The sequence below is a fragment of the Gorilla gorilla genome, chromosome 2 (assembly GCF_029281585.2).
Source record: "Gorilla gorilla gorilla isolate KB3781 chromosome 2, NHGRI_mGorGor1-v2.1_pri, whole genome shotgun sequence".
Taxonomy (NCBI): domain Eukaryota; kingdom Metazoa; phylum Chordata; class Mammalia; order Primates; family Hominidae; genus Gorilla; species Gorilla gorilla.
The window spans coordinates 84,225,984-84,239,989 of record NC_086017.1 but is presented as its reverse complement, the minus strand read 5'-3'; the positions used below and the strand labels follow the sequence as shown (position 1 = coordinate 84,239,989).

Genomic DNA, 14,006 nt, shown 5'->3' with positions numbered 1-14,006 from the left:
TAGGGCAATAAAGATACAGTGATCAGATTAATGACAGGTTAATCCCATCTCATTTTTTTTCGTAATTCAAATGACACCACTGCTAAGAGGCTTTTCTGATGCACCCTATCCTAGAAACCCTTCCTCCTAAAGTAATTACTCTCTAATGTATCACCCTGTCTATCTCCTTCTGAGTACTTCTCAAAAATCAGAACTTCTTATTTTTACTTATTTATTTGTTGTTGATATGGTTTGGCTGTGTCCCCACCCAAATCTCATCTTAAATTGTAGCTTCCATAATTCCCACATGTTGTGGGAGGGACCTGGTGGGACATGATTTAATCACGGGGGCGGTTTCCCCATACTGTTCTTGTGGTAGTGAATAAGTCTCATGAGAATTGATGGTTTTATAAGGGGAACCCCTTTCGCTTGGTTCTCATTTCCTCTTTGCCTGCCACTATGTAAGACGTGCATTTCACCTTTTACCATGATTGTGAGGCCTCCCCAGCCACGTGGAACCGCAAGTCTGTTAAATCTCCTTTTTGTTATAAATTACCCAGTCTTGGGTATATCTTTAGCAGCAGCATGAAAACAGGGTACTACAGTTGTCTATGCTACTCACTGGAATATTATTCCATGAAGGTGGAGACTTTTTGTGTTGCTCACCCCGTAATTCCAGGTTCTCTTATAGTGCTAAGTATATGTAAAGCACTCAGTTATATTTCCTTAATTAATTAGTCAGATGCCAAAGCTTTAAGTACTCTAAGTGTATACTCAGAAACTCTAAGGTAAGGTTTATTGGATTTGCCTAGGCTCTTTTCATGAGCTCACAGGGGACCACCCAAATGTTCTTTTGGAAAATTTCAGTTTTTATTGGGGCGATGTGACGCTCTTAGTTCATAGTAAAAGACATGCAGCTTCTCGTTTCTCATATACTATTTCAAATTTAAGAGAAATAGTGTTCTGCCTACTTTGCATTTCTTTAAAATTGATTAGGCTAACTCCATGAATAATCTACCACAACATATATTAATATTTTTGGAAAACATTTGACACTTATTTGATAAGTGCATCCTCTCAACTTTGGTGTCATAAGTAATGCTGAGTAAAAATACTGAACAAAGTTCAAATTGGTGGAGCATCTTTTGTCATCCAGTGCTGTGCGTGTGTTTATGTATGTGAGTGAGGGGTGAATTTTCTTTTTTTTTTTTGTATTCCCAAAAAGCTAAGGACTGGTTGATCGTGCCTTAAAAATACTAGCTTAAGGCAACATGTTCTGTAAAAATATATATATTCATTTGGAAAAAATGGCTATTATATATTTATTTATCTTATTTGTCTTTGCTTTAGAATTTCTTTGTTAAGCGATGGAGGACTCAAAATAGCCAATGTGACTAAAGCTGATGCTGGAATTTACACCTGCATGGCAGAAAACCAGTTTGGGAAAGCAAATGGCACAACACATTTGGTTGTTACAGGTAGGTCCATTTCTAAAATATTGCTTTACATACAGATTCACTGTAAGATGTATTATTATGATGAAAGTAACTATGTGTTTCACAATGTTCAGTACACTATGAAGGTAGAACCTGTATTTGCACTTATGTTATTTTTAACAGGTGAAAGTCAAGGGAACAATATTTCCTTAGCACAGCACAATGTGCACCAGGGAACACATTAGTTACTGTGCTGGGTTGATAGGCAATAAGAGTTACAAATAGCATATGTTGATGATCTCATTCTATTTTTTTTAATAAAATTCTATTATGTCAGGTCTTTTGGATACACTTTGTCTTTTTCATTATAGTTGATTTTTTCTGGAGATGTTCAAGTCCAGGAAATAACAGGATATAAATAAGAATTGCTTAAAGTTGTGGATATATTTTATTCATTTATCCATTCATGAAAAAATTGGAGCACCTACTCTGTGCCAGTTGCTTGAGCTGTATCCTTGAGCACATTGTCACTAATACTGTCCTCATGAATATTACCTTCTATAAAAGGAGAAGGAAAATAACAGCAGGAATAAGAAAGAAGAAAATTATTAGAAGGCAAAAATTGTAAACAAGAAAGAGGTGCATAGTGGCAGAGGTAAGTTAGAGCATTAGCAACAGGATGATCAGAATAAACCTCACTGAGAAGGAGAGATTTGGAAAAAGATTTCATGGAGATGAAGGTGTTAGTTAACAGATTTCTTAGTGATAATTATGCAAGCAGTTTGTAGACCTCCTGAGGAATTATTTCAGTTGGATTGAAAAGTGGAATGGCTGCAAGGTTTTGAGCAGAGAAGTGCATGATGTTAAATACCTTTTGATATATCAGCAGGATGGTTATGAGGACCTTGGTGAGGACGGGGGTTGGGAGGACCAAAGTCTGGCTAGACTGAGTTAAAGAGGGAATTGACTAGCATAATTGTAGACAACATGCATAAATGACTCTTTTGAAGACTTTGGTCCAACGTAGTGCAAAGTAATGTGGAGTAGCAGTGGGAAAATGGGGTCAAGAGAATTTTAATTCATGATAGACAAATGGAAGGTAGGTGGTGACGACAGGGAGAAAGAAATGTGCATGTGGACATTTGCGTTGGGGAAAAACAGACATTAATTAGCATTTTAACATAGTACCCCTCCTTTTTGTACCTATTCTAGCATCTTTTGTATTATATCTTTCAAATCCAGGCTACCATTAAATATCTGTTTAGATTTTGATGGTGATGTAATTTCTAGTCAAAGTTGGTGAAAACACAGTATTTTCTATTTCTACCCCTATATTTCAAAAAACAATAAAACTAAATTGAAATTGATTTTGTTAATAATAATATAACTGTTGTTTACACATGACTTTAATTTTTAAACTTACATGTCCTACAAGTTCAAATATCCTAATTTCTTTAACAAGAATTTGTGGATCCAGTGAAATGTAGCTCTGCATCAAAATGCCTATTTTAATGTTGAATGCTTTTAATTATATAGATGTATGTATATTTATGTATATGCATCTACAGACATACACAGTGTAAGTTAGATGAACAGTCTGCCTGTGCAAATGTCTTGTATCACAATAAAATGCTGTTTTTCTGAAAAATTATTTCCCCAATAGAACCAACAAGAATAACTTTGGCACCATCTAACATGGATGTTTCTGTTGGTGAAAGCGTCATATTGCCCTGCCAGGTACAACATGACCCGCTGTTAGACATCATCTTTACCTGGTATTTCAATGGGGCCCTTGCAGATTTTAAGAAAGATGGATCTCACTTTGAGAAAGTTGGTGGGGTAAGTTGTGGCACTTTCCTCATACTTTTTATATTGCATGTGTCTCTGGCACATTGCTTCTGAAAACTGTCTGACATATAGACAATGCTCTAGAAATGTTTTCTAAATAAGTGGTTTTGGTTGAGTGGTTCTCAATTCTGTTTTGATCTAATTTTATTTTTGTAATTACCAGAAATTGAACACATTTACTTCAACGTATAATTACAATTACAATTGATGGATGTTGTATTTATAGTAAATGTTACTTTTCATTACTTTTTTTTGTTAGTATCTTATGGAAACGAAGATTTTCTTTTATAGGTGTTTGTTTTCAACATGACACATATGTGATGAACTGGGAGAAAGCTGCACTTACTAAGTGTCTCCTCCAGGTGCTTGATCCCAATTAATGTGTCAGGCCAGGGTACATCATCACTGTTAATCCTCACAATTGCACCAGACATTAGCAGTAAGACGCTTCATTGTACAGGTGCACAAACTGAGGACTGGAAGTTTATCAACTTGCCCAGAGTCACTCAGCTAGTTAGTGGTGGAACTTCAAGTCCAGATCGGTGTGTTTCCACAACACAAATGCTTTCTAATGTTTCCATTCTGTCTCCTCTTTTGTGATGATTCCACATTAGAAAGATTTACAGATTTTAAAGAAAAATTGTCACTTTGAGGAGAATGGTCAAGAAGTGGCTTAATGCTGGTGAGCCACCCAGACTAATGGTAAGCCTCACAGCATGTTTTTGAATCTGGAATTGCAAAGCTAGCTTCCCTTGTAGGACTGTTTGCACTGACTCAAGGACAGCTTCATTCTTTTGGTAAAGAGGTCCATGGTGGACAGTCAAGTCTGGTTTTGTCATTATGGACTTCACATACAGGCCTCAGTAAAGTAGAAAGCCGTATGATGGTCAACTCAACTGTGTTCATTTGACAAAGACTTCTTATTAAATGTATGTATTTGTATACATCGGCATGTTAACATATTAAAATCATATGCAACTTAAAGGATGGCGTTTTGAGTTGAATTGTGTCCTCCCAAAAATATATTCTTAATGTCCAATACCTCAGAATGTGACCTTATTTGGAAATTGCCTTATTGTGGAAGCCATTAGTTAAATTAAGAGGAGGTCATCCTGGGTTAAAATGGGCCGTTATTCAGTATAACTGTTGTCCTTATAAAAAGAAGGCCATTTGGACATAGACACATGAAGAGGAGAATGCCATGTGAAGCACAGACACAGAGGAGAGATGGACCAATTAGGATGAAGGCCCAGAACAGAGGTGTGCTGCCACAAGCCAAGGAATGCCTGGAGCCACCAGAAGCTGGAAGAGGCAAGGAAGAATTTCCCCTTAGAGATTTTGCAGGGAGCCTGGCTCTGCCAGTACCTTGATTTCAGACTTCCAGCCATCAGAACTGTGAGAGGATACATTTCTGTTGTTTTAAGCCACCAAGTTTTTGGTACTGCCTTACGGCAACCTTAGGAAGCTAGTACAGAAAAAAGAAAGTTTTTAAAAGGAAAAGAGAAATTGAGACGTTTAGATACCTAACTACAATTAAGTATAATTTTAGGACCCTTTCTATTTTCTGTCATCCAATTTATTCCATTTTGGAATTACTGCTTTTCTAATTGTTCTGACTGATTCATAGCCTTTGAGAACTTCACCAATTGCTAAAATCTTTTAGCTTTACTTTTACTATTGTTGTAAATGTCTACTTATTTTTAAATTGTCACTGCTTTTTTCTGTCATGATAGGAAAAGGCATAGGCCATATTCTGAGCTAGCTCTCTACTCCGTACTCAGGCTGTCTTACAAGTTAACAATTTCTTCTTCCTTGGGCCTCAAGAAGAAGCCTAAAATGTTACTTTCATAAAGACCCTTTACCCAATCTGGGAAAGGCTTCTCTAATCCAGCTCTTCTACTACTTTTAATTATTGAAGAATTCCATTTGAAGCATTAGTCACTTTTGCCATTATAATGAAGATAATTATGTTTGTGATTGATTTCTCAGCTGGATTGTGAGCTGTTGATAATAGTTTATCCAATACGGTTCCTCTGTCTTAGCTACTGCTAAATAAATGTGTAATGAAAGACTGAAAAATCCAAAGTAGTTTGATTGTAATATGCATCAAACTGTTACAAAGAAACACTAAGACTGAGCCAGATTGCAGCTATCTTTCAGAAAAGCTTGGAGTTAAAAACATTCAAGTTTATAGTGTAATTTAACTATCTTGATTTACATAGCACTGATAGGTTCTAAAGAAGGCATAAATTCATCTCTGTACAAGTCAGGTGTCTGAAACATGAAATTTCATAAATTAATGCTATCACTTGCCAATTCTGTTCTTTCTCTACCATGCAAGTTCATGGCCTATGAATTTTTTATTGACTTGTGCCGTTAGTAACTTAATATTCTCCCATCAGTATAAAACAGTAAGCCATACAAGATGACATTACCCTTAAGCACAGGCAATTAAGTAAATCAGTTTTCTGTTGCATGAGAAGGGAATCATGTAACAAGTCTTGTCCTCTGATTGTGTATTCATTGCAGCATGCACATTAATACAAAGATAGTCTGCTTGCCTTTTTCCCCAGTGGGTTCATAGATATATCCCGTTTCCAAAAGCAGCAAAATGTGAACAAGGAGGCTGATAAGTGGGAAAGTTGCCTAGAAAGGTGGATAGTAAGAACTATGTTTTAAAAATAGGTTAGAGGTAGTTCAGGTTATAGAAAATACAACTCATAACTTTGAACTGAATCAGCCAATTATTGGAACTATGCTAAGTAGTCAACAGCCATTCATTTGTTTTAAAAAACACAGGCCTTTTGGAAAAAATCCATAAGCTCAGAAAGCTCTAATAATTTAAACCAGATCTACTGTGTAGATTTGAAATTGTGCCAAAGGAGCATGATGACACCAGTCACAGATTTTTGCACAATTGGAATAATACATTCAGAAAAGCTTTATGAAACTAAGTGTCTAAAACAAATTGGCACATCACAAAGGAGGAGTAGGGGTCCAAAGACAGGTTTCAGTCCATGATCATGGGGCAAATCAAAAAGTCGTAACATTAAATCGGCAGGAAAAGACTTCCACATAAGTTCCTGTTTGCCAAGAAAAGTTCAATCATAGGCACGATGTGGTTCAGTTTCGGAATAGGTGGATTTGTATTCAGATACACAAGAGTTCTAGGTGCTGTTGTTTGCTGGTTGATGCCCATGGGTGAGTGAGTCACGTAATTTTTTGGTCTTATTTTCGGATCTCTTTTCACATCAGTTTTTAGTACAGTCACATGTTGCTTAACGATGGGGATACATTCTGAGAAATGCGTTACTAGGCAATTCCGTCCTTATGTGGACATCATAGGGTGCACTTACACAAACCTAACGATACAGCCTACTACACACCCAGGCTGTGTGGTATAGCCTATTCCTCCTGCCCTGCAAACTTACACAACATGCCACTGCCCTGAATGCTGTGGGCAATTTAACAGAATGGCAAGTATTTGTGTGTCTAAACATTGAAACGATACAGTAAAAATACGGCATAAAGGATTTTCAAAAAGGTGCACCTGTATAGGGCACTTACTGTGAATGGAGTTTGCAGGACTGGAACTTGCTCTGGGTGTCAGTGAGTGAGTGGTGAGTGAAGGTGAAGGGTAGGACATTGCTGTACACTACTGAAAACATTAGAAACACTGTACACTTAGGATACACTCAATTTTTAAGAAGTATTTTCTTTCTTCAGTAATAAATTAACCGTAGCTTACCATAACTTTTTTACTTTATAAACTTTTAACTTTTTTAGACTTTTTGACTGTTTTGTCATTAACACCTAGCTTAAAACACACATTGTACAGCTATAAAAAAATATTTTATTTATATCCTTATTCAATAACGATAAGCTTTTTTTTCTGTTTTTAATTTTTTTTTCATTTTAAACATTTTTGTCAAAAATGAATATACAAAGGCACAGGTTACCCTAGGCCTACGCAGGGTCAGGATCGTCAATATCACTGTCTTGTGCCTCCACAGCATGTCTCACTGGGAGGTCTGCAGGGGCAATAATATGCATGGTGCTGTCATCTCATAGGACAGCAATGCCTTCTTCTGGAATTCCTCCTGAAGGACCTATATGAGACTGTTTTATAGTTAACTTTTTTAATTTGTAGAAGAAGTACACTATAAAATGACAATATAAAGTACGTTATAGTAAATGGTATAAACTATTAACATGGTCATTTATCATGATTATCAAGTATTATGTACTGTACATAATTGTATGTGCTAGACTATTATATGACAGGCGGCACAGTAGGTTTGTTTACCTCAGCATCATCACAAATGCATCATTAAGGCATTGTGCTGTAATATTATGATGGCTACAGTGTCACTAGTCAATAGAAACTTTTTTTTTTTTTTGAGACAGGGTCTCACTCTGTCACTCAGGCTGGAGTGCAGTGGCACGATCTTGACTCACCGCAACCTCTGCGTCCCAGGTTCAAATGATCCTCAAGCCTCAGCCTCCCTACTACCGGCATGCACCACTGTGTCCGGCTAATTTTTGTATTTTTAGTAGGGATGGGGTTTCACCATGCTGGCCAGGCTGGTCTTGAACTCCTGACCTCAGGTGATCTGCCCGTCTTGGCCTCCCAAAGTGCTGGGATTACAGGCATGAGGCACTAGGCCCAGGCAGCTCCATTATAATCTTATGGGACCACTGTCATATATGTGGTCCATCCTTGACCAAAAAGTCATTATGTGGTGACACGTAACTGTATTTACCCCATTCTCTCCTGCCATGAGATCTCTTCCTGGAACACAATTTTCTCTCTTTTTTGCCTGTATCTAGATATCTTCATATATGATGGTGTGAATGTAAATAAGAATGTGCACACTATTTCACATATGCAGAATCACAAGAAGAGATACAGGCCTAGCTATATGTTTATGGTAGTGTTCTATCATACCTATATTTAAGCAATGAATTTTACTCCATTATTTACCCCTGTATAACATCTTTGTTTCCTTACTTTTAAATAGAGCTTAGCATCCATCGATAGGAAAAGGGAGGTAATATTCCAAAGTTCAAGAGAAACCAAAGAACACTGTTGACTGGTATGTGAAGACCTGGGGCCTTGTAATTTAAGTATGATTTTACAAATGTTGAGGGATAATTTTGACTTGCTCAGTAAGCTAACTTTTGGACTTACATGCATTATATGCCAGAGGCTCCCTACAGATAGAAACTTTTGGACGTAAACACACTAGTTCACCCTATATTGTAAGGATGTTTAAATATATATGCTTTGATAAACCCTATGTGGTGCAGTTACTTTAGAAATAAAGAATGTCTAGAGCCAAGGTGTACAGCTTTACCAACACTTTGTGGAATTGGATCTATGATGAATTAGAATGTTTGTGGATAAAAGTCACTGGAAGCAATAAAAACTTGAGCAGTGACAACCAATCTGCCATTCATTTAAATGGCTCACTTCAATATGATTTATTTCCCACAAGCCACAATTTCACTCTAGTTACAGCAGCTACTCATGAGCTTGAGATTTGATGTATTTTTCAGCTCTCAGTGGTAGAAAAGAATATCTTTGAAATTGATCCTTTGTGTGATAATACAAGTGGCCACTTTGACTTGATTTATTTCATAGAATTATTTGTGTGTGAAGACTAAAAGTTTGAAAACAGCAGTTCTTTATAACTATGTAAACAATTTTATGTAAAGGAAAGCACTCATTCCCCAAACAACTTCTGGGGGTATTCTGAGTTTTTAAGCATATCCCCATTGGACTATATTATACATTTTGTATCTTGTCCAAATTCAAAGCATCAGCTGACTTGAAATAATTATTAAGAGAATGTACCCAGAAACAAATTCACAAAAGTGGGGAACAGACCAGAGGAATTATTATTTATCTTGAACCCACGTCGTTGAAGCATGACTCCTCCCATAATGTTATTTGCTGGTAAAGAAACAAGAATTCCCCAGTTCCAGCTGGGAAAGGGGGTAATGCACAAAACTGTTGATGTGTAGTTATTTGCCTGACTCATCATTTATTCAACCAGGCAAATAAAGGCTCAGTTCCTGCTTAAACTGTGATTGATGTCCAAGGGCTGTATTTATCAAGTACAATATTTATGAAGATGAATAGTCCAAAGCCATCCCCAGTGGAAATCCTGTAAGGTAGACTTAAATTTACAAGAATAAGTCAAAACAAGCAGCATGTGACTTCTTGTACTAAAGCCCATAAAAACAGCAGAGTTAAAACAAACCAAGGCTATAAATGAAATGAAATAAAGGAAAATATATGCAAATATTTATTATGTAAATACAACAGAAGGAGAGTGCAACAAATGTTAATTTCCATCAAAGAATAATTCAGGGCAAACCTTAAAAGCAAAAAGGATAAATTTTTTTTGGAAAAATTTCTTTTTGTCATGAAAATAAAATAATACCTCAAATAATGTACGATTAAAACATATCAGGTCAAGAACAAAGAACTAGTGAGAAATAAGACTGTGTAGACTTTGAGAGCCCTTCTTTCAACTATCAGTAGATCAATTTGCTAAATATTAGATTATTTTGATACTGTAATTAATTGAAATAACAGAAATATATGAAAAAAATAATCCTACAGATAGAAAATACACACTCCTTTTTATTCTTTCTACATCTTTGCAAAATTTGGTTAATAAAAATAACAAAACGTATGTACATGAAGGAGAAAGAACAAATAAAATTCGTATAATATCAAAAAGCAATTGATAATCTACAGAATATACCAATGAAGAATAAAGAGAAAAGAAAAACTAAAATTAGACATTAGAAAAAGAATATAAGAGATAAAAAAGAAATGTAAAAACACAAAGGATTCCATATTCAGATCATATATATGAAATTCTAATTAAATGGACCATTTCTGCAGAAATATAAATTATCAAAATTTTTAAATTTAATTTAAAATAAAAATGAAATTAAAATTGTCTACTTAGGTAGATTCATTATTATGAAAACTTGCAAATCAATTTTCCACCTCCACCAATAATAAGGATTTTAGGGCTAGATAATTTTACTGGTAATTTTTGTTTCTCAAATTTTAAGGAAACAGATAAATATTTTGTGTTATGTAAACTATTTGACAACATTAAAAGTGTGAAATATTTTTAACTTATTTTGTTAGTCTAGCATAGTCCTATGAACAAAACCTACCAAGATAGTAAACACTTAGTAAATACAAACTGATTACATGAATACAGTAAGAAAACTTAAGGGAAATTTTAGCAAACCAGATTGAACATTATATTCAAAGATTAACCCTTCCAGGCATGGTGGCTCATGCCTGTAATACGAGCACTTTGAGAGGCCAAGACAGGTGGATCACTGAGGTCAGGAGTTCGAGACCAGCCTGGCCAACATGGTGAAACCCTGTCTCTACTAAAAATACAAAAATTAGCCAGGTGTGGTGGCACATGCCTGTAATCACAGCTACTCGAGAGGCTGAGCCAGGAAAATGGCTTGAACTCAGGAGGGAGAGGTTGCAGTGAGCTGAGATTGCGCCATTGCACTCCAGCCTGGGCAACCAGAGAAACTCTGTCTCAAACAAACAAACAAACAAACAAACAAACAAACAAAAAAGATTAAGCCTTCATAAGCTACTATAGGATATCCCAGGAAATGTACATACATCGTATCAATAGACCTAATAAAACAAACCACAATATTCTCGATTGATACTAAGATGACATTCAATAAAAATAATGACCAATTACTGACTTTTAAATTCATACTAAAATAGGAACACAAAGATACTTCTTCCACATCCCAAAAGTGTCTTTAAAGGAAAAATACCAGAAATATTGTTATTTAAATCATCAACAAGGTGAGGCTACACACAAATATCATTTGGACATATTTGGGTCAATGCAATAAAGTATGAAACAAATAAAAGGTGACTATGAAAATAAGGAAACAAACATTATTTGAGGACAAAATTATATTAGGGCTACTCAAAACCCAATAGTATCAACTAAAATTTTTTATATTAGGGCTACTCAAAACCCAATCGTATCAACTCTAAATTTTTTTTAATTAATGACTTCAGTCAACTGCTTGGATACCAGGTAAATTGCAAAAAATAATAGCTTTGTTACAGCTAGATAGGATATTCATAGCTTTCTTACAACTAGTTGTCTATAGCACTGTAAGGTGACTATAATAATAATTTGTTGTATGTTTTCAAATAGCTAGAATACAGGATTTTGAATGTTCCCAACACAAATAAATGCTTTGAGGTGATATATGCGCTAATTATTCTATTTTGATTATTATATATCATATACATATATCTAAATATTACACTGTAATGCATAAATATGTACAATTATTATGTGTCTACTTAAAATATGTATTAACATTTTTAAGTAACAGTTTTCCTTTGTATCAACAATAACCAATGAGAAAATATAACAGGACAAAACCTCCCTGAAAAGATAGATAAATTCATGTTAATAATTTGTACAAGAAGTATGTGAGGCCTACATAAAAGCACCTACAATACTTTCTAAATTTGGCCAGGGATAGAAAGAGAGATATAATGACAGACAGAGAGGGGGAAAGAAACATGAAATGTTCAATATTTCTAGATGAAATAAAGCAGGCACACATTACAAGATTTTAATTTTTCCCAGGTTTCTCCAAAACTTTAAAATACTACCAATCAGATCTCAGTTTAAACAATTCTGAGAGTGCTTAGAGTAAGAAATCAAGTAGGAATAAAAATAGTTAATAGCATTTTGAAAGACAAGTAATGATGCCTCGTCATTAATTTCCAGAGAATATTCTGGGAGTATTAGCTCAGATAGGAAATTAGTAGATCAGATTGGTGTGACACACATATAGTTTCATCATTCCAAAATCTGAAACAGAATGTCAGCATTTGAAACCTATGCCTTTCTCTTATATACTGTTGATCTTTATCTCTGTCTCAGTTACATCATCTGCAAAATTGAGATGTTGATAATACTTTACTTAGAGGTATTTGTAAAGTGCCAAGGACAACAGAAGTTAGCTCTTTTGGGTCATTACTACTGCCAGCAGTAGTGGTAGTATTATTTCTAAATTGTTCCCCAGGAAAGCTGCAGCTATTTATATTCCTATCAGTACTAGTAAAGGGGTCCTGCTTCCCCATATTCTTTTCTGCACATGAGTTTTTCCTTCATTTTTTTTTAATTTTTGCCAACAGATGGCTGAGAAGCCACATCTCACTCATTACCCCCAACCTCTCATTTCTCAGATTAATGAGATTGAAAACCTCTCCATTTGCTTATTAGGAATTTGGATACTGAGGAAAGATTGGGAATTATAACTGACTCTTCCAAATCAAGAAAACTGGGAGTTGATACTATCTCTTTTGAAATACAAGATTACTTCTACAGAAAAGAGCAAGAAAAAACTACCTTTTATTTCTAGCTAGAGAAATTCACAACAAAACCTAGTTGCCTGGATTATTGTATAGGATATTAATTTAAAAGAAAATCTAGCATAGAGTAACATTCAAAAGTTATAAAACAAAATGCAAACTGCTTCAAGACAACTCTCAGCTAGATAAGATTTTTTTTTTGCCAAAGACAAAGTAATGAAATTTACATGTGCATATCAGATTTTGCTTTTATTTTTAATAGACATGCAACAATTGTACATATTTATGGGGTACAAACTGATATTTCAATACATGTATTAATGTGCATGTATCAGATTGTTACCTCCTTCATGTGTCCTTTGAAGAGAATTCTTTGGAGCACAGCAGGAAATCTTTCACTTACACACAAATTCCCAGTATATATACTACTTTTCTCTCACAGTACAGTCTCCACCTCTCACAGAGGACAAATTTTATGTCACTTTTCTGTTAACTTTGTCTATTACATCTTTCGTATTTTTTTTTTCATTTTCAAGTAATCAAACAAGTCTACCTTCTTCTTTGGCTAAGAATTTTCATTAGTTTTCTTGGATTGAGTGGGATATAAAGCTAGGAGAATTTGAGGAGAGACAGACAGATTTTAGAACCAATGTTCATAAAGGTTACAGAAGACTATTTTGGGATGTTAGAGAAGTTATGCCTCTGGGAGAAAAACTTTGAAAGAAATACAGATATTTAAAGAAAACTTCTGGCAGATTTTGCTGTGAACTTCATCGTGTTTCACCACGAGCCTTCAATACAATTACATCACTTGACAATTCTTAGAAGAGTCGCTTTTGGCCGAGCGTGCTGGCTCAGCCTGTAATTCCAGCACTTTGGGAGGCCGAGGCCAACCAGCCTGGCCATCATGGCAAAACTCCATCTCTACCAAAAATTAAAAATTAGCTGGGCGAGGTGGCACACACCTGTATTCCCAGCTACTCCGAAGGCTGAGACAGGAGAATCGCTTGAACCCGAGAGGCAGAGGTTGCAGTGAGCGGAGATTGAACCACTGCATTCCAGACTGCAAGACAGAGCAAAACTCTGTCTCAAAAAAAAAAAAAAAAAAGAAGAAGAAGAAGAGTTGGTTTGAGAGGGTGTGGGTTATCTGTGTTGTTAATATCTTAGGATATACTGGAGTTCCACTATTGGAATTCATATTGAAAAATATAAGATACCACCAAAGAATTACTACTGTGTATGTTTATGTACATGTGAGTATATTTGTGTATATACCAGCATACAAAAATCCAAATACAGTAATATATGGTTTTTAAAAAATCTCTGAAAGT

The 14,006-nt window shown here is 35.3% G+C and overlaps 1 protein-coding gene across 9 annotated transcripts in view; it reads left to right on the top strand.

Annotated features, from left to right (window-relative positions):
- Positions 1-14,006, top strand: part of CNTN3 (contactin 3) — a 383,448-nt gene that overhangs the window by 278,582 nt on the left and 90,860 nt on the right. For all 9 annotated transcript variants that reach the window (XM_063703922.1, XM_063703924.1, XM_055381198.2 and 6 more), the window contains 2 exons: positions 1,330-1,457; positions 3,079-3,254. In XM_063703922.1, coding sequence (XP_063559992.1) covers positions 1,330-1,457; positions 3,079-3,254 — 304 coding nt within the window. The remainder of the gene's footprint in view (positions 1-1,329; positions 1,458-3,078; positions 3,255-14,006) is intronic.